Below are 21,302 nucleotides of genomic sequence, written 5' to 3'. Positions count from 1 at the left end.
CAGCTGATCATCCCCAGTGCTGTTGGAGCTGGGGATGGAGGTGGGACACTGGGGATGGACACTGGGGATGGAGGTGGGACACTGGCAATGGTCCATCCACTTAAGGATTAGCAGCTTTCCGGACTAATAGTGTGGGTTAAGTGAGGCCACGGTGAGGGTTTCTTGGGCAGTGTGGTCTGTCTCTCCTCTCTGGCTTTGTTCCCTGTTAGAGAGGGTCAGAGGGAGCAGGAGAAGGAAACAACAAGAAACTTATTTGTTACAAATCAAAGCTTCCCTGTCACAAAGACATAAATAAGTTCCATACAGCAGCTGCTTTAAATTAAACAGAGCCTGGGGTGCATAGGAGTCTGGGGCTGCTCACATAGCCTTGTCCCGCTTACCCATGGTGCCTGATGCTGATTCCTCCCAGCGACTGGAGTCCTGAAGCCAAGTCTCTCAGTACTGAGTGCAGGCTGCTGCTCCTGCCTTTTTCTGTCAGGTCAGTGTCTGGAACAGAATGGGGGAGCGCCGCACCCCCCTCACTGCGTGTGTGTGTGTGTGTGTGTGTGTGTGTGTGTGTGTGTGTGTGTGTTATTTCGGTTTAAGGTTCAGAATGTGATAAAACTCCAGCCCCTTTGGAGACTTGTGCTTGTAGGAATCTGTTTATCCCTCCCTCCTTCCCTTCCTCCATCCCTCCCTCCCTCCCTCCTTCCATTCCTCCCTCCCTCTCTTCCTCCTTACCCCCATCCCTCTCGCCTCCCTCTCTCCCTCTCTCCTCCCTCTCTCCCTCTCTCTCCCTCCCTTCCTTCTTCCTCCCTCTGTCCCTTCCTTCCTTCTCCCTAAAAGGTAGAATTTTAATATCTGCTTTTAGCACCAAGCTTACAAAACAGCTGGAAATTTTCTCCTGGGATGGTGTTGTCTAAAAGCTCATTTTTACCTAGAAGATGTTCAATACTTCATCAGGGTACTACAGCTCCAAAGGTTGCAGTCAAGCAACCCCCGTCAGTACAGTCAACCCAAGGTTACCTGTAGCCTGTGAGCAGTGAACCTCTGTGACTCCTGTGGAGGCAATGGAAAGAGAAGGCTTCAGCCTCTCTAAAGGGAGAAAAGTAAAACCCAGTGACCTGGGTAGTGTTGTTTTGGTTTGGTTCAGTTGAAATTGTCAGCCATTCACAAAAGTACAGTAATAGGGATGAGTCTTCATATCCAGTGCCTGGCTTCTGTGATGACCGCCATGTTATCTTTTGCCCTTGGCAACTCTTTTCCGTTGGTGAACTGTCTTCAGGAAGCTGTATTTTTGAATCTGTGTCTTGCTGTCTTGTATTATTTGTGAAATTTCTCAGGCTTTAATGCTTCAGACCTTGTTCTGCCTCACCTCTTCCCTTCTCACCTTTGAGATTCCAGCTAGCGTGCATTTCCCTCCTGTGAATCACGATAGATACATTCATTCGTCCTGCATCCCAGTTTACAGATCCAGAGCCAGGACGAAACTGATCTTAAATTATTGAGTTATCACTTCTGGATTTTCTGTTGCCAATTTTTATATAATTCTGATCTTTGCCAATAGCTTTTCTTATTTAAAATTTCAAATATACTTATTATTGTTTGTTTGTTTGTTTAGACAGGGTCTCTCTACATAGTCCTGGCTGTCCTGGAACTCACTATGTAGACCAGACTGGCCTCATACTCACAGAGATCCAACTGTCTCTGCCTCCAGAGTCAACACTCAGATCAAAGGTATGCACCACCACATCTGACTTACTATAGTTCTTTTAAAGTTTCTCTCAGAACCTAAATATTTTAGTACAAAGGTCTGATCCAAGGTCTCTGTTTCCTCTCCCTTGGTCTTCTGATAGTTACCTTCTTGTGCACCTGGTTATAGTTTTACCGACTGCAGAATGTTGTACAGAGAAATCAAACAGATAGCTTGAGACTTGGATGATGGTATGTCATTCACAGAAGTATATTTTTGCTGCTAGCAACCAAAGTAAAAACATATCACCTGAATTCAGGCAAGGTTTGGATGAAGTGATTCACTCTGGGTAGTGGCTGGTCTGTGTCTGGTCTACCATACTATTCCTAGGATGCAGTCCTTTGGGAGCCGCTGATAAAAGCCTGGTGTTGACTCACATGCCTCCTCCTGTTGAGTCCTCCGTGTAGGCCACTGTGTGTCCCCCTGTCATGAGGCTATCAGAGCCATTGCTCAGCTGGTTGGTGTTCCTGGTCCTGGCTCTCTTTTCAAAGCCTCACAAGGAAAAGTTGCGCATACAGCTCACCTCCCTAAGCTTCCAGTCTTTTCCACAAATGTGAATCATTAGGACCCTGCTGCTTCCATGGTCTGGCTTACCTTCAAACAGGGTTCTTAAAATATTTTGACCATTTTTTCTTGTACGTAGCAGGCGTTGGTCTGAAGCAAGCTAATCCACCATTGCTGGGAAAAGAGATTCTGCTGAAGATATTTAAATCATGTCTCAGACATTACATCATTTAACATAAAACAGGTGGACATTTCCTTAAAGCTCCAATGCCATTGCATGCTCAGATTTCCTTCGTTATCTGAGAAAGGCCTTTTTACCACTGCTCTGTTTGGATCAGAATACACCAGGCCAACGTCTTGCATGTGCTTGTTATGTCTCTCAAGTCTTTTGAAATCTCAACTGTTCTTCCCTGTCCTCTCTTCCTTCTCCTTCCATGACCTGTTAAGGACCCTGCATTGAGGTCCCGTGGATTCCCACAGCCTCAGCTTTCAGCCAACTGCTTCTACCCTCTCCTTTATCACTTGTGTTTCCCATAAAATGGAATTTAATTTTATGGGATCCATTAGATTCTGTTTTGGTTTGTTGGTTTCTGTTTGGTTTGGCAAGAGAGCTGTATAGGTAATGCCAAATAATTTCAACCGTGTCCCATCAGACAGCACTCAGTGTCTGGCTGTCCCATGTCAGTGACTGAGTGGTGGGTTCAGATTGCAACCCCCACCACTGGAAGATTCTCCAGCATCCTTTGGTCTAGTAGCTTTATCTAGTGATACCTTTCTCCCATGGACCAGATTTTCAGGAGTTGCAAACTGGTTTTTCAAGCTCCATCACCATTCCACATTTCTCAGCTAAAACCCATACACAACTAGGTCTACATATTCACTCAGAGATGTAGATTCAACAGGCAGGCTAAGCTCTCATTTTAGGACCAGCAAATGCTTTATGTTCAGGTTTTTAAAACAGGCCTGAGCAATAAATGCTTCCCTCCCTGTAAATGCCAAGCTCAGCCACTATTGAAGCAATGTGAGCATTGCTATTTGACGTGGGAGAAAGCTGAGCATGCCGCAAAGGTCCTGCACGGGGCTTCTTTTCTCCATGTCCTTTGAATTCTCAGCGATTCCATTGAATCAACTCTATGGCTTTGTTTGTCTCAAGTCCTCCTTTTTTGTGGCCACAGTCTTAACCCAGGTGTCTCGGACACGAGGGCTTCTTTTCCAGTTCTCGGTGTGTCCTATCTGGTGAAGCATTCTTCTTCCCCTCAAGAGGGTAGCATTGATAGGGAGCTGGGAGCCGGATATGTCTGCAGTGAACAGCCTGGCCTCAGGGCGCCTCCCCTCCAGCTCTGCATCCAGCCTCCCCTACCACCTCTGCCCCTTCCCATGCCCCACAGGCTGAGGCCAGCATCCCATCTTCTCCTCAGTCTGAACCAGCTCCCTCTTGCTGCTCCCCAAGTCACTGTGGTGCTTGCTGCTCCCAAGCACCAGTGTCTGTGCTGTGTCGGGAGGGAGCCGAGGGATGGATACTCCTGCTCCAGCCTAGCTCTGTGTCCACCGAGGTAAGAATACACCTTGGACTCTTGCAGAGGCCTGAAAGTACTGGACCTGGAACCCGGCGTCTCGCATCTTTGCTTCCCCCTGTCACACCCTGATTACCGGTGCACCCCAACCAACCTTCAGGCTCTCTCTGCAGCCTTGATTGACATCCGATAGCCCTGTAGGTGAAGACCAGTAGACCCTCCCCTCTCTCATCGCTTCCCTATGCGGGAGGTTCGTGGAAAGCCCACACCCCAAGCGGACCACCCAGCAAGAGTGAGCCTCACCCCCGACCCCCACCCCACCCCCGCCAGGGCTCCCTGGGGTGCTGCTCCAGCCAATAAGCATGACTCGATGATTCCACATGTCAGCTGCGAGGCCTCCGGGAACCAAAGTCGTCCCTGGCAGCCCCTGACTAAGAGCCGGCTCTCTGAATTTTTGTGTGGGCGCCCTCACCCCCCACCCCCACCCCCACCCCCACCCCCCACAGGAGCCTCCTGCTCACCCTCCCTTAAGAAACTCCACTCCGTTTTTAATCTTCCGGTGACCGAGGCAGGTACCTGTCACGGCGTAATTATGCACCACTTTCTCTGCCGTTGTCGCAGAACCGAAGCTTTTCCTTTCCTTCTGCTCACTGACATGACAGGCACCCACTTAGTGCAGAGATTATTAGTATAAAATTACTTTTTGGCCTTTAAATTTCACTATACCACATTCACAGCAATAAAATAAAACCCCAAATCCAGGTGTGCTTTTCAGGGAACGTGTCTGGGGCAATTACCTTCTGATAATGGCGTCCTGCACTTAAGCCTTTTGTCTGAGGATCTGGAAATCATTTTCATCCAACTCCATAATGATGTTCATTCTGGAAGGGACAGGAGGTGGAATGGTTGACCTCGTAGCGTCGTACACCAGAGATGAAGGAGATCGGGGACCCAGGTGTCTGCTTTGTTCTCACTCTCCTCCTCTTCTGGGTCTGTAAAGAGGCATGTCCGCCTTCTGGGGCACAGTGCTTTCCCCAGGTTAGCAATCTACCTTTGGGAGAGCATGAATAGATAAGTCTCTATATCGAATTCCATGGCGAGGAGCCGAGTCAAGGGAACGGAGTGTGGAAGATCTGTTACTCGGGAGAGCTTAACTGTGGGTTCAGCGGGCTCGTAGAGGAAGGGCAGCTGAGACAGAGCCATACAGGGCCATACACTGTCAAAATCAGTTCCTGGGCTGTCTGTGCGGCCGTGGGCTATAAAGGCAGGTGCCTCCGTCTCCACATCGGGAGTGCGTCCTGCTTGTCCTCCCTGGCTGTCTAAATGCCCAATCCTTCCTCCTCTGACAGAGTCATTCCAAGTTCTTGGGAGCCAGCTTACCCCATGTGTCCTTCTCCAATCCACCAGCCACCAGTCAGTTCTCTCGTTAACCACTGTATCATCTCCTCCCTCCACTCACGGAACTGAATATATGATTCGCAGGATATGAGCACCAATTCACTCTCCTTCCTCTAATGCTATTTTAACTCAGGCATGAATGTTTGTCTGTGTCTAGTGGGACCACTGGGCCTTGAGGGAAACACTCGTGCCTGTCCAGTGTGGTATTTCCCCTGGAGCCTCGATGTGATCCTTCGTAGACATCAGAAGCTCAGCGTTCACTTAGAGCAGCAGTTCTCAGCCTGTGGGTCACAACCCCTTTGGCGAACCTCTGTCTCAAAACATTTACATTATGGTTCCTAACAGTAGCAAAATCACAGATATGACGTAGCAATGAAAATAATGGTATAGTTGGGGGTCAGCACACCACAAGGAACTGTATTAAAGGGTCGCAGCATTAGGTAGGTTGAGAACCACTGGCCTAGAGAGCCTATTGGAGGCAGAATAGACAGTACTGTAGGATCCAATATGATAAGACACAGTCCTGAGTCCTCACTCTTGATCCACCACCGCACCCATCCTATGCTGTACTGTACGCCTGTGACAGTCGGTACTAATTGCTAACTTGACAGCTAGGAGACATGCCTCTGGGCTCACCTGGGTGAGGTTGTCTAAAGGTTAGCCTCTGAGAAGGTCTCTAGGGAACTGTCTTGATTGTGTTGATATGGACCATTCCCTGGGCTAGAGATCCCATGCTGTATATAATGGAAAGCGTAAGCCGAACATCAGCACGTAGGGGTTTATTGCTATCCTCTTCTGACTGTGGATGGACATAATCTTACCAACTGTGGCTTCCCTGACACTGAATTCCCTGCCATGTTGGGCTGTAGCCTGGAACTGTCAGTCAGTGAACCCCTTCTCCTTTAAGTTACTTTTGTCACGGAGTTTTGCCACAGAAACAGGAGAAGAAGCTAAGACAACGCGAAATACCGCAAGTATGAGTTGAGTTGGATGTTGGATGTTGTGAGAACACGTATAGACTGGGGTACCTTAACCAGTGGTGAGAGAAAGTAAGCACATAGCTGCTGTAGAACGGTGGACCATGATGGATGCTACAACCAAGACTCAGTCAAAGGGCTTCGCAGAGGGGCTGTGGCAGCCTCTGTTTGGAATTGGAGAAATGCCCATTCATTTAGTCAACAACTATGTATTGATAGCATGCGGAAACACCCCCAGTGCTGCTTCTCCAGAGGAGGGAGGCACCTGCCTGGACGGTCACGTGGCCATCTTTAGCGCCATCTCCTAGCTAACGCTGGCCCTGGGCCCTCCCTGCTTCAGCTGCTCCTCGTCTGTGAGCCCATGCAGCCTGGGGTGAAATGCTCCTGTGTGGCAGCAGATCCCTTCCGTTTATTCCACAAATATATGTTGATGGGAGCTGGGTTAGTGTTGGAGCTTCGTTGGAGAGGACCTGGCCCAGGTTTATATTCCAGAATGCAGTGTGGCATCCTCTAGATGTAATTGCAGAGGTCCAGACAGATTTCTCCTCTTTTCTGTTGTTAACCATAAAGCCATCCAGTTGTATAACCCCACCTGACTCCCAGTGCAGAAGGTATTCTAGGACTCTGAAGAGAGGTTATTATATATCCATTCCTCTTGGTACTGGCTTCTGGATCACAAACTAATTTCACTTCAGGAGCTCATTAACATTCACAGCCAGCTCTTCCCCTGTTTCCCAGTCTTCAAATGAAATACTGTCTGCAAAGGTATTAGTCAGTGAGAGCTACTAACACTGTTGCCCTTTTGATCTCCCCCAGGATCTTTTTCCCTGGAAGCCATCCCGTTAGAGGTGTGCAAGTAATGAAAGTTGGCAAGCTGCAGCTACATCAAGGCATGTTTCCTCAAGCCATGAAGAATCTGAGGCTGGTGAGTGTGCCAAGACTTGGGTTCTGCCTGGTGTACCTTCCTCTGGCTGTTGCCAGGCCTCTACTTGGTGATTGCTACGCTCTGTTTTTAGCACATGGGTACACACACACACACACACACACACACACACACACACACACACACACACATACACACAGTGTGCCCGAGTGTGCTGGTAAATGTTTAACAACCATCTCTCAAAACATTTGTCACACTTGCCAGTTTCTGTGGTATAAAATGTACCCAAATGTAATTCATTTTACACTGTCGGTGTAGAATCCGCCTGCTTGTGTATTATGTGTGCATGTGTATGTATAGGTGTGTGTGCATGCATGTGGAGACCAGAGGTCAACCAGGTGTCATTCCTCAAGAGCCAGCCACCTTATTTGGGGGAAACATGGGCTCTTTGCCGCTTGGAGCCCACTGATTGGACTAGACTGACTGGCCAGTGAGTACCAGGGATTTGACTGGCTCCATTTCCCCAGCATTGGGGATTTTAAGGCCACTCTTCTACACCCAGCTCCTAACATGGGTCCTAGGGCTCAACCTCGGGTCCTCATGCTTGCATAACAAACACTTAACCTACTGAACTATCTTCCCGGGCTCCTAATCATGATGATTTTAACAGTCACTCTTACAAACTGGGGTGAGTCTCAGAACACCACTACAAATGTGCTCTGTCCTACAAATTACCCTTCTCCACATGCTCTGAACACAGTATGTCTCTTCTTATGGTAGGCAAGACCTGGCCATCAGTCTCTAGCCTCTGCATCTCCCCTTTCTTCTCCCTGCTGCCAGAACAGGCTGTGGCCCTTTGTCAATCAATACTGATTTACCAACTCTTAGGTCTTTACCCTTCCTTTGGTCCGCTGAGTGAACTTTCCAATAGAAAACAATAACGTAGAGAAAGCTCCCCACATATATCATGTACCCAACCCAGGGTTGCCATGCTTAGAGGTATTTCATAAGTGATCACATTGGCCCTTCTGTTCGTGTGGGGCTCATACATACATGGTTATACTTGGTCCTTGTGACAGATGACAGTTGTAAGGCAAGACAAGTGTTTCCGCTCATGTTTGGAAAATGAAACACTAAGTTGAAGATGTGCAAAAGCCCATTTAAATCTCTCTGAGGCACAGCCAGTTCTGCATATTCTGTTTAATTCAATGTGAGTTGTTGATTAAATAACGTTGCTATTCTGAATGAGACCCATTATCGTCCCCACAGTTTAATGGAGGAGACAGACATGTGAAAAGGTTTTAAAATCCACACTAGAACGCAAGGCTCCTCCCTTCTCTCAACTGTCCCATTTAAGGGGATGATGCTTTCTGGAAACACTAAGTGTACAGAAATGCCTTCAAGCCTAGCTGAATCCCTGATGCCATTTTGGAGGCAAGGCGGGGGAGACGTGAGAGTGTGTCCGGCTCTCTTCCGTTCTTCACTGGGGGCCGAAACCTTACCATCATTGTAGAGCTTCAGCTGGGGCCGTCAAACACCCTCAGCTGCAAAGACAACCCAAGCCAGTCCACCCAGACATCTCAGTGTGGGCTTATGGGTGATGTGGCTTGTGCAGAGGATGCAGGCCATGGCCAGAACCTTCTGGGGACCCTCCGGAACAGCCTGTGACACCTCTTGTACTCAGTCTACCCCCTGTCATGCCTGTCCCCTTCTTGTGAGGTTGCCACCCCTATCCAGAAGCTTCTCTTGGAAATCTGCTGGCATTCCCTGCTCTTGGCACCAGAAATAAGTCCACGTGTGAGTGCTGAGCAAGGCCAAGGGAAGGGTGTTCTGGGAGTGGCATCGGGTCATCTGCCTTTAAAACATGGTCTCACCCAGGACAACCTGTTTGACTCAAAACAGTCCCAGGCTTATTCCAAACACTGTTGGCCTTAAGACAAGTCTCCAAGCTTCTGATAGGTTCTTATGAGTACCTCAAGAGCAAATATGTTCCCGGGCATCCTTGGTGGAGCATCAAGGGTGCCAGCTTTAGAGTCACGGGCTCAAGTTCTAGTCTGACCATGTAGCTTTTTAACTCGAAGCAAGACACTTAGTCTCTCTGATTATGATTTTATTTATTTTTTCTTTTTTTCTTTTTTCAAGAGACAGGGTTTCTCTGTGTAGTTTTGGTGCCTGTCCTGGATCTCGCTCTGTATACCAGGCTGGCCTTGAACTCACAGAGATCCTCCTGGCTCTGCCTCCCGAGTGCTGGGATTAAAAGTGCGCACCACCACTGCCCAGCCATGGTTTTAATTATTTGTTTGTTTGTTTGTTTGTTTGTTTGTTTGTTTTTAGATGAGGATAATAACTCATCTATAGCGTTGTTTGCAGAAGTGGTTGAGGCATCATTGAGGGTATGCTTGAGACTGCTCAAGCATTTGGGACCTTTATTGTGTTTACAGTTTGGGGTTGCAACATGGTCTTCCTCTTGAACAACTATATCCTTCATATTGGAGTGTTATCCCAAGGAGAGTGGGACTTCCTCAAGGGACTGATGTATCTTATGTGTCCCCTGATGGCACCAAACACAGACACTTGTGTCATTCCCCCAAACCAATTCCCGCTGGAGTGGGTGGATTTCTTAATGAATAGGAGCCCAGCAGGGCCCTGCTCTTTGAGGGACCTTTGAGGGACCTGTAGCAAACCTTCCATGACCATTTCTGAGCATTTCTTAGCAGATGACTCAAATCTACACTGTCCTGTGAGAACATGTGTGACCTGTGAGTGAAGGTGCAGGTCCCGGGCTTCCGGCAGAAAGCCTTTCTCCTGGGTTTCCCCAGCATTCAGGCAACCTGGAAAGCAGGAAGGAAGCCCTCTGCTTCACCCTTGTAACAGCTACGCTCTTTACTGGGTAAGCCCTGAGAATAATGAAATGAAACAGCTTCCGTACGGTTTTCAAAGCCCGAGCACGAAGCAGATCTGAGAGCATCTTCAGAAACAGGAATGGGAATGCCTCACGGGTTCAGCCCGGATCCAGCCTCCTGGAGGAGGGACCCGCTCACTCGGCCAGCTCTGATGTCCTTTGCTTGTCCCCTCTTTTCTCAGCTGGAGTTCACGTCTCAGGATGACCACACAGCCGTCCTGCCGTCCCTGCACAGCGCTCCTCTGCGTTTTCTCCCCTCTAACCCATTTCTTTCCAGATGTTTCTTGGAAGGCTTTTGTTACTAATCTGACTTCTGTGTCAGTGGGCAGATGTTTTTCTGTGGATTTGCTTGCTGCCGACTCCACGATCTGGCTCCGAGCCTGGTTCCTTTGCTCGTGGTACTTTGCTAGCAGAAGTCAAGTTACACTCATCCTTCCTTTTCCTGGATACCTTTTGCAAGCCAGGTTCACTATATGTTTCTTCTCCTCTTGTTTTGAGGATCTGTTTGACTAGTCTGGTCCTAAACAGGAAGTACAGGCTTCAGGACCCGGAAGTTGCTCCTTTCACTCATGCGCACTTGTCAGCTACACCCTCTCATCCAGGCGGATCCCACAGCACAACCGCGCAGGTCTCTGCTCCAGTCCGCACCCTGCTTTCCAGCCCTTCACGACAGCCAAATCATGCAGTTGTCCTCTTCCCATTTCTTAACTCTCTACAGTAGTTTTTAACCTCTGTGCTCATGTTCACATTTAGGAATCTGATCAGAGCCCCTGCCTCGCCAGAGGAAAGTGAACAGATCCACAGTGTTGTATGGAAGCCCCCAAGGCCTTTCTAAGGCCTTTCTTTATGCATGTTTGGCCCCTCTGCACATGCAGGGTCACAACTTGGCATGTGGATCCGTGGGAGGGAGGAAAAGAAGACAAAAGGGAAAAGGACATGGGGGCATGCCATAAATGCCACTGATGCCTTCAAAGTACCTGGCTCTGATACTTATGAATGTCACCTACTAAATTCCAATAGGAAATAATAACATCAGGTGTGTGTTTTTAAGCAAGAAAGAGCAGATGCAGCTAGAGAGATGGTTCAGTGTTTAAAAGTGCTTGCTGCTCTTCCAGAAAACATGAGTTCATTTCCCAACACTCACTTGAGAAGGCTCACAACCTCTTGTATCTCCGGCTTCAGAGAATCCAATACCCTCTTCTGACTTCTGTGGGTACCAGTACACATGTCCATGGGGGTGTGTGCTCATGCACGCGCGCGCACACACACTCACACATACTCACACGCATGCACACATTTTTAAACCAAATTTTATAAAAAGAGGAGGAAAACAAAAAATAATGGATGAAATACAAGCATTGTGATTAAACCATCTTAAGGAAAATAAGCATAAATTTCCCTATTAGCAATTCTAAACTCAATAGTGGCAAGGAGCTGGGTAGGAAACCTGGACTTGTGCCTCTGGCTGGCACCAACAAAGTGTAATCCTCAAACCCCCTTCCAGGGACAGCCGGATGGAACAAGGTTTGCATAAAATTCGGATTCTCAAAAGGCCTGTATTTCAGTTGAAAATCACTTACCATACAAAGAACCAGTCCTAATCTTTAACAGCAATCAGCAGACGCCAGCTTTGCGATAGCAGATGCATTAGAATCATTTGACAGTGATTTTACAACAGCCATTATCGAGATGCTTCAGTGAGCAATTACAAATACTATCCAAACAAACGAAAAAACAGAGAGTCTTGGTGAAGAGAGAGAAGATGTGAAGGAACAAATAGAAATTTAAGAGCCAATAAATTCAGTGAGCAAAATAGTGAAGAGGAACGCAGCATGGGAAGAGTGGTCACAGCGTGGACCGGGAAACTCAAAGACAGAAGGGTAGGAACTGCCCACTCTGAAAGCAATCACATAGGGAAAAAAGCATAGTAAAAGTAAAATTGAACAAGACCTTGAGGACCTGGGGACCAGTGACTAGTAATATTAGGCATCTGACATTACACTCCCAGAAAGAAGAGAAAAAGAGTAAATATAAAAGGAACTTGAAACAATAGAAGAGGCATCCAATCTAGAAAAGAAAAAGCAAGCTTTATCTCTGTCCACAGATGACAAAATTTTATGTGTTGAAAACATACACACACACACATACACACACACTATAACTAATAAATTAGCATATTAGTATAATCTAAAGTCAACATTCATAAGTCATCTGTCATTCTATCTACTAACAAAAAAGAAATTGAATATTTCCATTTGTAATACCATAAAACACTTAGAAATTAACCAAAATGATGAAGGAAAGACATTAAAATATAAACAGTGACATCTCATGCATATGGATTGGAAAACTGAAGATATCAACATTGCTCAGAATGATATACACATTCTCATCAAAATAGAAAAATCAGTCTTGAAATTCACATGGAAACTTAGGAGACAACCTCATCCCCAACAAAATAGCCAAAACAAATCTTTAAAAAGAACCAAGTTGGAGAATGCCAATTCCTGATTTCAACACTTACTATAGTTAGCAAAACAAAAGCTATAGTAATCAAAACAGTATGTTACTGGTGTAAAGATGGACACATAGATCAACGTGTACACAGTACAAATCAGAACTAGACCCTCACACATATGGAAAAGTAATTTTCAACAGCATCACTCAATAAGGAAAGGACAGTCACTTCAACAAATGGTGTTAGAGAAACTGACGTCCATATAGAGAAAGCAACTCAAGTGGATGAAAATCCTCGACATAATAGCTAAAACTATAAACAGATTAAAACCAAGAAGGAAAGCCTCACGACATCAGATTTAGCAATGATTGCTTGACTACGACAAAGGCCTGGGCAATTGAAGACCTAGTGGCCAACAAAATGAACTTTATCAAAATTCTAAGCACTGTGCATCAAAAGGCAACCCATCAGTGGAGTGAAAAATGTAACTATAGACACACAAAAGCATATTATCCTGCCCTAAAAAGAGTGCAACTCTCACGCATGCTATGCCATGATGAACTTTGAAGGTATTACACTAATTACATATGACACACATGTGCTACGTGATTCCACATTTGTGAGGCACCTAGAATAACTACACACAGCAGAAAGCAGAGCAGTGGTTCCCAGGGTCTAGGGCGAACACACAGGGTAGGCGCTTGCTGTGTAACAGACACCCCTCAGCATGGCATGGTGCAGATGTTCTGCATGTGAATGACAGGCATGGTTGCCCAATAGTGTGAATGTGCCTGTGCCACTAGCCGCCTAAAGATGGCTGACATGGTGTTTTAGTTAGGGTTTCTCTTGCTGTGATTAAACACCACAATCAAAAGCAACTTGATGAGGAAAGGGTCTATTTCACCTTACAGCTTGTAAGTCCACCGAGAGAAGTCAGGGCAGGAATTTAGGGCAGGAATCTGGAGGCAGGAACCAGAGCAGAAGCCATGGAAGGGTGCTGCTTACTGACTTGCTCTTCCTGGCCTGCTCAGTTTGCTTTCTTACACAACTCAGGATCACCCACTAAGGGTTGGCACAGCCCACAGTGGCCCTCCCACATCAATCATCAATCAAGAAGATGTCCCATATGCCAATCTGGTGGAAGCGTTTTCTCACTCCAGTTTCCTCTTCCCACATGACTCTAACTTGTTATCTAGTTGGCACAGCTGACTAGCCAGCTAACATGATAAAGTTTGGGATGTCACTTATATATTTTACTACAATAGTTTTCTTAAGTGATGGAAAACTACCTGAATTTAGCAAAAAGATATAAAGCTAATTAACACTCCCCCAAATTAAACATAAAGACATTCTCACCCAGATTCATTACTTGAATAGAACTCAAATCCCAAACCAATCCTCAGAGTAGCGAGGATATGAAATGAGTCCTTGCCAACAGGGGAAGAACAATCTGAATCAGAGTGGATCACCAGAAATCCTACAAAACAGCACACCGTTTTCACGTGTATTGGGAGAAAAGAACTGGTAGACCCCAAACCTGAATTCAGCAAAAGCATCTGTCAAGCATTGAAAGGGAAATCAAGCTGGTCACAGTCACAGGAAAATTAAAAGAACTCATCACCATCTGATCTCTCCTGAAAGAATTGCTGCCCAAAGTCTCCAAAACAAAAGAAAAAACAGTAGAAGAAGAGATCTTGAAGCATCGGCAAGAAAGACTACAATAAGCAAAAATGTGGATAAGTGGGTTTTCCTTCTCCCCTTCGGTTGTCTATGTTGACAGTTGAAGCAAAAATTCTAACGCGGTCTGAGGGGTTCTAGAAGTTTGTGGCGAAAACAGCTGGATAATTATGTTCCAAGAGGGAAGGGGGAGGGAGAGAGAGAGAGAGAGAGAGAGAGAGAGAGAGAGAGAGAGAGAGAGAGAGAGAGAGAGTGTGTGTCTCTGTACCTGATTCCAAGTGCTAAGAACGAAGACACAATAGACTATAATGAGAATGAGGGGGTGGGTCCTAACGCAACCACTTCTTAAAAAGCTGTGTAAAGGAATGTACTCAAAGACACTCCCAGATGGGTTGCCTCATAGTTCAGTTGGTAGAGTGCTTGCCTAGCACGCAGGAGACCGGGGTTCGATCTCTGGCATCTCACTGCAGGAGCGCGGTGGTGCACTCACACAATCTCAGCACCAGGGAGGTGGTGGCAGTAGGATGAGACATTCAAGGTCATTCTTACCTCCACAGCAAGTTCAAGGGCCAGCCAGACTACATGAAGACTAGTCCCTCCTCCATAAGTAAATAAATCTTTAAATGGCATGTTAAAAGATAGATAGAGGAACACAGGGGGATTTGAAAAAGAAACAGACACATAAAAGGTATAAAGAACAAACAAAAAATAAAGTTGTACATTTAAACTCTAGTGTAGCAATAATTACATTGTGAATGATGCAGTCTATATAAATTGCCTAAATACTCTGAAAGGCAAATGTATTTGAAAGTAACCCAGGTATGTACTGCCTAAAAGAAACTCTTTAAATGTAATGGTATGGACAGACCGAGAATAAAGAGATAGAAAACACATCATTGAAAAACATCATCAAAAGATACTTGGAGTGGCTTTGTTAGTATCATGTAAGTAGACTTCAAGGCAAAAGAAAGCTTTCCTAGAGACCAAGGACATCCTAGAATGGAAATGTAGCCATCTACTCAAAAGCTGAAATAACCCTAAACGTGCCTGCACCAAACCACACAGTTTCAAACAGTGGAAACAAAACCTGGTAGAGATCTGCTGTGGAGCCTGAGGCAGGAGGATTCCTAGTTGGAGGCCAACCTGGACACCCTAGCAAGTTCAAGGCCAATCTGGGTAGCACAGCGGGACTCTGTTTCGAAACCCAACCAAACCAAACCTGTAGATCTGAAAGAAAACAGAATGGCAAGGAGAGGCAGCAGCATGAAGCCTCTCTGTCTGCAGTTGAGAAGAAAACCAGACAGAAAACTGACAGAGGAAAATTTAGTACCACCACTGGTCAGTCGGGCCTTGGTGATGTTTATAAAATGTCCTCCTCAACAAAGGCGGACTAGATGTTCTTTACAAGTATGTAAAGAATGCATGTCACAGTAGAACACATGCCACATGCTGGGCCATTAAACAAGTACCAATTAATGTAGAAGGTTCATAAGTGTAAGAGTCAGACCAAGTGGAGTCAAAGTAGAAATCAAAAACAGTACTTGGAAACAAAACCAAAGTTCCGCCTTCCCCTCTGTCTGGTGTAATGTGTCCCACAGTGCACTGCAGCCCGAGATGACCTTTAGGTTGATTCATGATGACGCCAACGTACTAGGAATATGTGTGACTCTTTCAGAGTTCCTCAGGGACTATGTTAATACTTACAGACTTAGTTCTGGAAAGATTCAAAGCTGAGAGTGGTTACTGCTCTTGCAGAGGATCCCGGTTCAGTTCCCAGCATGCACATGGTATCTTACACCATCAGTAACTCCAGCTCCAGGGGATCCATTGCCCTCTTCTGGCTTCTGAGAGGACTAGGTGAGCATTCAGTGTACCTACATACATGCAGGCAAAACACTCAACACATAAGATAAAAATAAATAACTCTTTTTACAACATCATTATATTGACAGATTAAAGATAGTAACACAGAAGCAGCTGTGTGTGTGTGTGTGTGTGTGTGTGTGTGTGTGTGTGTGTGTGTGTGTGTGTTGTCTGAATGTATGTGTGTGTGTGTGCACCATATGCATGCAGTCCCGATGGAGGCCAGAAAAAGACATTAGATCTCCTGAAACTGGAGTTACAGACAGTTGTGAGCCGATTTGTGGGGGCTGGGAACTGAACTCAGGTCCTCTGCAAGAGTAATAAGTCGGTCAGTGTTCTTAACCACTGAACCATCGCTCCAGCCCCAGCAACAGCAGCTCTTCCTGGCATGGTTTCTGCCAGTGACAGGCAGCCCTGAGCTCGCCACATCTGTAACCCTCCATCCTGTGGGCATCCCAGCTCTCTTGCCATCACTGCGATGACCTCCGAGGTCCAGACTGTCTAACAGGGCCAGAGCCCGTTCCACAGCAAGGGCCCAGACTTACTCACTGGAGGTGCCTGATCGTTCAGGGGAAATGAGTAGTCAGGTGGTCTCTCAAGGATAGCCTGCCTCCCCCCGCCCAGCACATTCCCCTCAAAGGGAATTGACACTTACAGTGAGGCTTTGAAGGTGTGGAGTGGAGTGGGGTCTGCAGGGATGCTGCTGGGCTCACATGGGTCCTCGGAGGCTTTGGGCTTTCCTGCTGCCTGTTGCAAAGGGGTTCAGTGGCCCTGGGGCTGCTTGTGGGTGAAGCTCCACGCTGTGTCCCCTACTGAATGCCCAGGCCACCTCCCCCAGCACACACACACACTGCTTTCATCTTGGGAGGGACAGAAGAGGAAAACTCGCTTCAGTGTCCCCTGTGGTGACCCGATCTAGAGACTGTTATCTTTCATGTGTTTCTTCTCCTTCTGATTTTTATATCCATATTTAAATTATGCTCGGGGAAGTCATTTATTGCATTCCCCAGGCTCACAGTAGAAAGCATATGAGATCCTTGATAAACTTAATATATTTATATTAAAAATTAATAAGAAAGCCATATTGTTTCCAACTTTAAATCATAATTTGATCTCATTCATTTTATTTAATACATGGCCACAATTCTAAAATTACTTTAAAAAAAAAGATATGATGAGATGGAAATCAGTTCTGGGGGCCTTTTATTTCTCAAAGAGCCCTGTGCCTCTCATGTGGCAGACAATCTACATTTGCCGTTTCCGGTGTGACATTTAGAATCCGTACGTGGGTGCAGCGCATCCCACTGGCAGCTTCAGATGAATCCTCCGTCATGATTGCAAGCAGGCTCCTTCTAAATGCTACCATTAAAAAATAAAATTTAATGGAAAGAGAGAAGCTTTCCCCAAACCGAGCCTGCTCCAATTTTATATGTCCTTAATCTGTTTTATAGGGCACTACAGGAAATTAAACTGGAATTGTTCTCTCTGATATGCACATGTCTAGCTTTGGGGGGGGGGGGTGCTGAGAGCGGGGAGACTCAAGCTCCCGGCAACAGTTGCTCTGGCTTGTCCAAGATTTACCGCAGCTTTACTTTGGGGGTGAGGCGGGAGGAAGCATTCTTCTTCTTCCAGCTGAGCCCAAGAGGTGTCCTGAGCTCGCAGGGCTCTCTTCTGTCCCAGGCAGGTATTTGCCCCAGGACCGTGGTCGACACAAGTGGCATCCGTGGTAGACACGAGAACCAGATGTCCTCCATCATCAGCTCTGCCCTGCTCGGCATGTCACATCGTTGGTACCTGCCAACGCATGAAAGTCGCGGGCAGACTTAGCATTCTTTTCTTCTTTCTCTCTGTTTCTCTTCTGTATATGACTGTCACTCAGAGAAAATCGTGTTGATTAATTATACCTAAGCTCTGGTTTCTGCACAAGTGACGTACTTTTGGTCCTTATCCCACCCCACCCGACCCCCACCTCCTATCATCACGTTAGTCCTCTGCCCCCTCCCTATGCTCCTGTCCTCTGCTTCTAGCCATCGTGGTGCACAGACTCCTGGGACACCAGCTCCCTATTCCCGTATGACCCTAGTGTTGAGGTCACCAGCAAATGAGAGGGCACAGAGCATGGGCAGCATCATTTGACCTGGGCCACCCCAGGGTCCTCAGGCTGTCTAAGAAGCTATATCCAGGAGACGCTGCACCTTCTCCATGGTCACTGCACTGTCCACAGCTGGAGGCTGTACCAGACAAGTGGAGCGGACACTGGGGTGGGTCCTGAGAGCTAGGCATCCCACTCTGCCCCCTCTCAGGCCAGGTGAGTTGGAGCAATTTCTTCTGATCAGGGTGTCTGGCTAGACATTTTTGCCCTGCTTTCAGGAAGCAGTCTGGACAGTGTGGCTGTGAGGCAAGATAGTGACAGCTTCCTCGTCTGCTGGGTCCTGCAGCCCCAGTGTGGGGTCCCAAGTGTAGCCCCAGTGTAGGTCCCAAGTCTCCAGTGGCGCTTGGGCACCTGCCCTGCTATCAGATGGCAGCTCTGCCCCTTCAGTGGACAGGAGAATCCTGGTTAGGACTAGAACTGCAGGAGGGTAGTGAGGAAGGAAGACTGGAACCAGAAAGATGCTTGGGAAAACACAGATCAGCCTCCACTGTCATGGTGACGAGAAGATAGCCTTGTCTTTTGGCCGCCAGTCAAGTCACAGAGAGGCCCAGGTGCCTCCCCAGGTGGAGAACCCGCAGAAACAACCACTAGGCGAGGCCTCTGGTCCACTTAGGAGCTGTGAGAACACACCAGCAGGGGGCAATGTGCCGGGTGAGCCCTTTCTGGGGTGGATGCCGGGAAGGATCCTGTTTGCAGGAGGCTCTCCCAGAGAATATTCACCCTGGCCTGCACATCACAAGCATAGCCAGCCCTAGGTAAAGAGATGGGGACAGGACAGCGACAGTGGCTTTCAAGAATTTGCCACGAAGGGTCTGATCCGGAAGCCTCTGTAATGACACCACCATCCAGGTCTCTGCCTCAGACCCCAGCATGTCCAGCACAGTAGAGCGCTCAGGGCGGTGCAGGGGAAAGAGAATAAAACATGAGGCACCAGATGTTGGCTTTTAATCTCCCAGAGCTTGGCTGCCTGCAAGGTGGGGCAGCGCCTGCTCCTCCCCTCCCCTCCAACAAGCCCTGCCTCGGGATATGTGTGCAGTAACTGTGCAGCAGGACAGACCTGTGTAGATTAACAAGAAACAAGCTCCCTGCATCTGTCCTGTCCCCTCCTGTGGACCTGACTGCCACTGCAAGCCCAGAGCCATCGGGGCTTTCTTTCAATTTGCCTTTTTTTTCTTCTAACATCTAAATGTCACCCCATCCCCTGCCCCTCCAACACAAACACACACACACACAGAGACAGACAGGAGGGAGAGAGACAGAGTGAGTGATACACACACACCCCACACACACACACACACACACACACACACACACACATATATATATATATATATATATATATATATATATATATATATATATATATAGAGAGAGAGAGAGAGAGAGAGAGAGAGAGAGAGAGAGAGAGAGAGAGAGAGAGCCTACTTGTTTTCTGGTGTTTAAGCCTAAAGGGAGCACCTTTACAGAAACACGGAGAGGAGCGGGGAGCCCAGGCAGCCTGCAGCCAGCAGTCACAAAGCTTTGTTGCCCTGCCTTAAGGCTTTCCCTCTGTAGAGGCCAGGGTGTCTGACTTGATGGATGTCGCAAGGACAGAGCGATCTCACAGTGAGACCTACTCAGTTCTTTCCAGCTCCAAATCTCTATGGCTTTAAGGTGTGGGAACCCAAGAATTCCACCCCTAAGGATTTATCTCAGCAAATACTTAGCAAAGAAAAAAAGGAAAGGAAAAGGAAAACAGATACACACACAACAACAATAACAACAGGAACCCCGTCACTGGAAGCTCTGTGTCATAGCATAATCAAAAAGTACTGGAAGCGACCTAAACTTTCAAGAGGAGTTTATGAAATGGTGTCTGTCGGCTAACCGTGGGGGAGCGGTGCACCCCTGGAAAGTGGCAGTCATGTTGACTTTAGCACAGAGTGGTGGGTAGTGGCTATGGTGGCTGGGAGTTACAGTGGGGTGCGGAGGGGGAGGTTAGGTTGTCCTGGAGCCCATTGCCTGGTGCTTCCCAGCCACCAACACCACATCTTAAAGGGTCTTTAGAACACATTCACACCAGATATGGTAGCTTTGGATTCCCTGCCCTGCTCCTGCCCTATCTCACATTGGATGTCATACCGCTGCTGTTTGGGCCGTTCATTGCTCCCCAGAGAACCGTCCAAAGACTCAGTAGAGCGAAGAACAATAAGATGTTCACAGTTCCGGGTGAGGAATTGGGACTGAGCATGGTGGGAATGGTCTCCAGCCTTGCCACGGTGCCTGGCTGGCTTCTGCCTGGATGCTGGAGTCATCCAATGCCTCACTGGGCACATATCTGGTGGCTTGGCTCTGCTGGCTGTCACCCAGAGCCGCCACATGTGGCCGCTGCACACGACTCTGGCTTCGTCACAGCTGAGAGGCTGGTGTCCCAGGAGCAAATGCTGGAGACCGAGGCAGAGCCTCCTTGACTTGAAGTTGCTGGCTTTATTCCTGCTGTGCTCTCATGCTGGAGAAGCCACAGGCTCAGCCCAACTTTCAAAGTACTCTAGAGGTTGAATTTCAAGATCTAGTGACAGACTGGACATGGAGACTAAAGAAGGGGTCATCAGCATGCCACCACTGTACTAGCACACTTCAGGAAAAGACTGTAAAATGTGTGTGCACAGTACATAGGGATTCAGTTTTAAAAATATCATGGGACAGCAATATAGCACATGGACGGAAGAGCTTGCCGCCAATCCTGGCAGCCTGAGTTCGATCCCTGGGACCCACAGGGTAGGAGAGAACTAGTTCCCTCACATTGTCCTCTGACCCCTAACGCACACCGTGGCACATACATAGCCGCCCTACACACACACACACACACACACACACACACGCACGCACGCACGCACACACACACGCGCACACACACACACACACACACACACACGCACACACACACAACACACCACAACACAAAATAAATAAAGCTTTAAAACCTGTTGTTTGGGGAAGCAACATACCAGTTCTTCTTTCGTGTGACTTACTGGCCTTGGTGAGAATTACTGAACCCTACACTATCCACCTAAACCTGAGCGTTAGTATAGTCTCTGAAGATCATGTCGGCCCCAGGGGGACCAGTGCGGAGCCCACTTTCTAAGCACCCACACAGCACCCATGCCATGGTGCTGCCAGCCCTCAAAGACCAATTGTTCCCCTGTGGGCCACGGGGCCCCGAGATCATTGGGAAATGGTGAAAAGTCAGGCAGGGGCTTGTC

At 47.5% G+C, this 21,302-nt stretch overlaps 1 protein-coding gene across 2 annotated transcripts in view; it reads left to right on the top strand.

Moving 5' to 3' along the window:
• The window catches only part of Smyd3 (SET and MYND domain containing 3), a 582,966-nt gene that overhangs the window by 559,239 nt on the left and 2,425 nt on the right, over positions 1-21,302 (top strand). For both annotated transcript variants that reach the window (XM_052737779.1, XM_052737781.1), the window contains one exon: positions 6,942-7,050. In XM_052737779.1, coding sequence (XP_052593739.1) covers positions 6,942-7,050 — 109 coding nt within the window. The remainder of the gene's footprint in view (positions 1-6,941; positions 7,051-21,302) is intronic.

Source organism: Peromyscus californicus, unplaced genomic scaffold, assembly GCF_007827085.1.
Source record: "Peromyscus californicus insignis strain IS unplaced genomic scaffold, ASM782708v3 Scaffold_14__1_contigs__length_90479793_seg_2, whole genome shotgun sequence".
NCBI classification, from domain to species: domain Eukaryota; kingdom Metazoa; phylum Chordata; class Mammalia; order Rodentia; family Cricetidae; genus Peromyscus; species Peromyscus californicus.
This window is presented reverse-complemented; position numbering and strand designations above follow the sequence as displayed.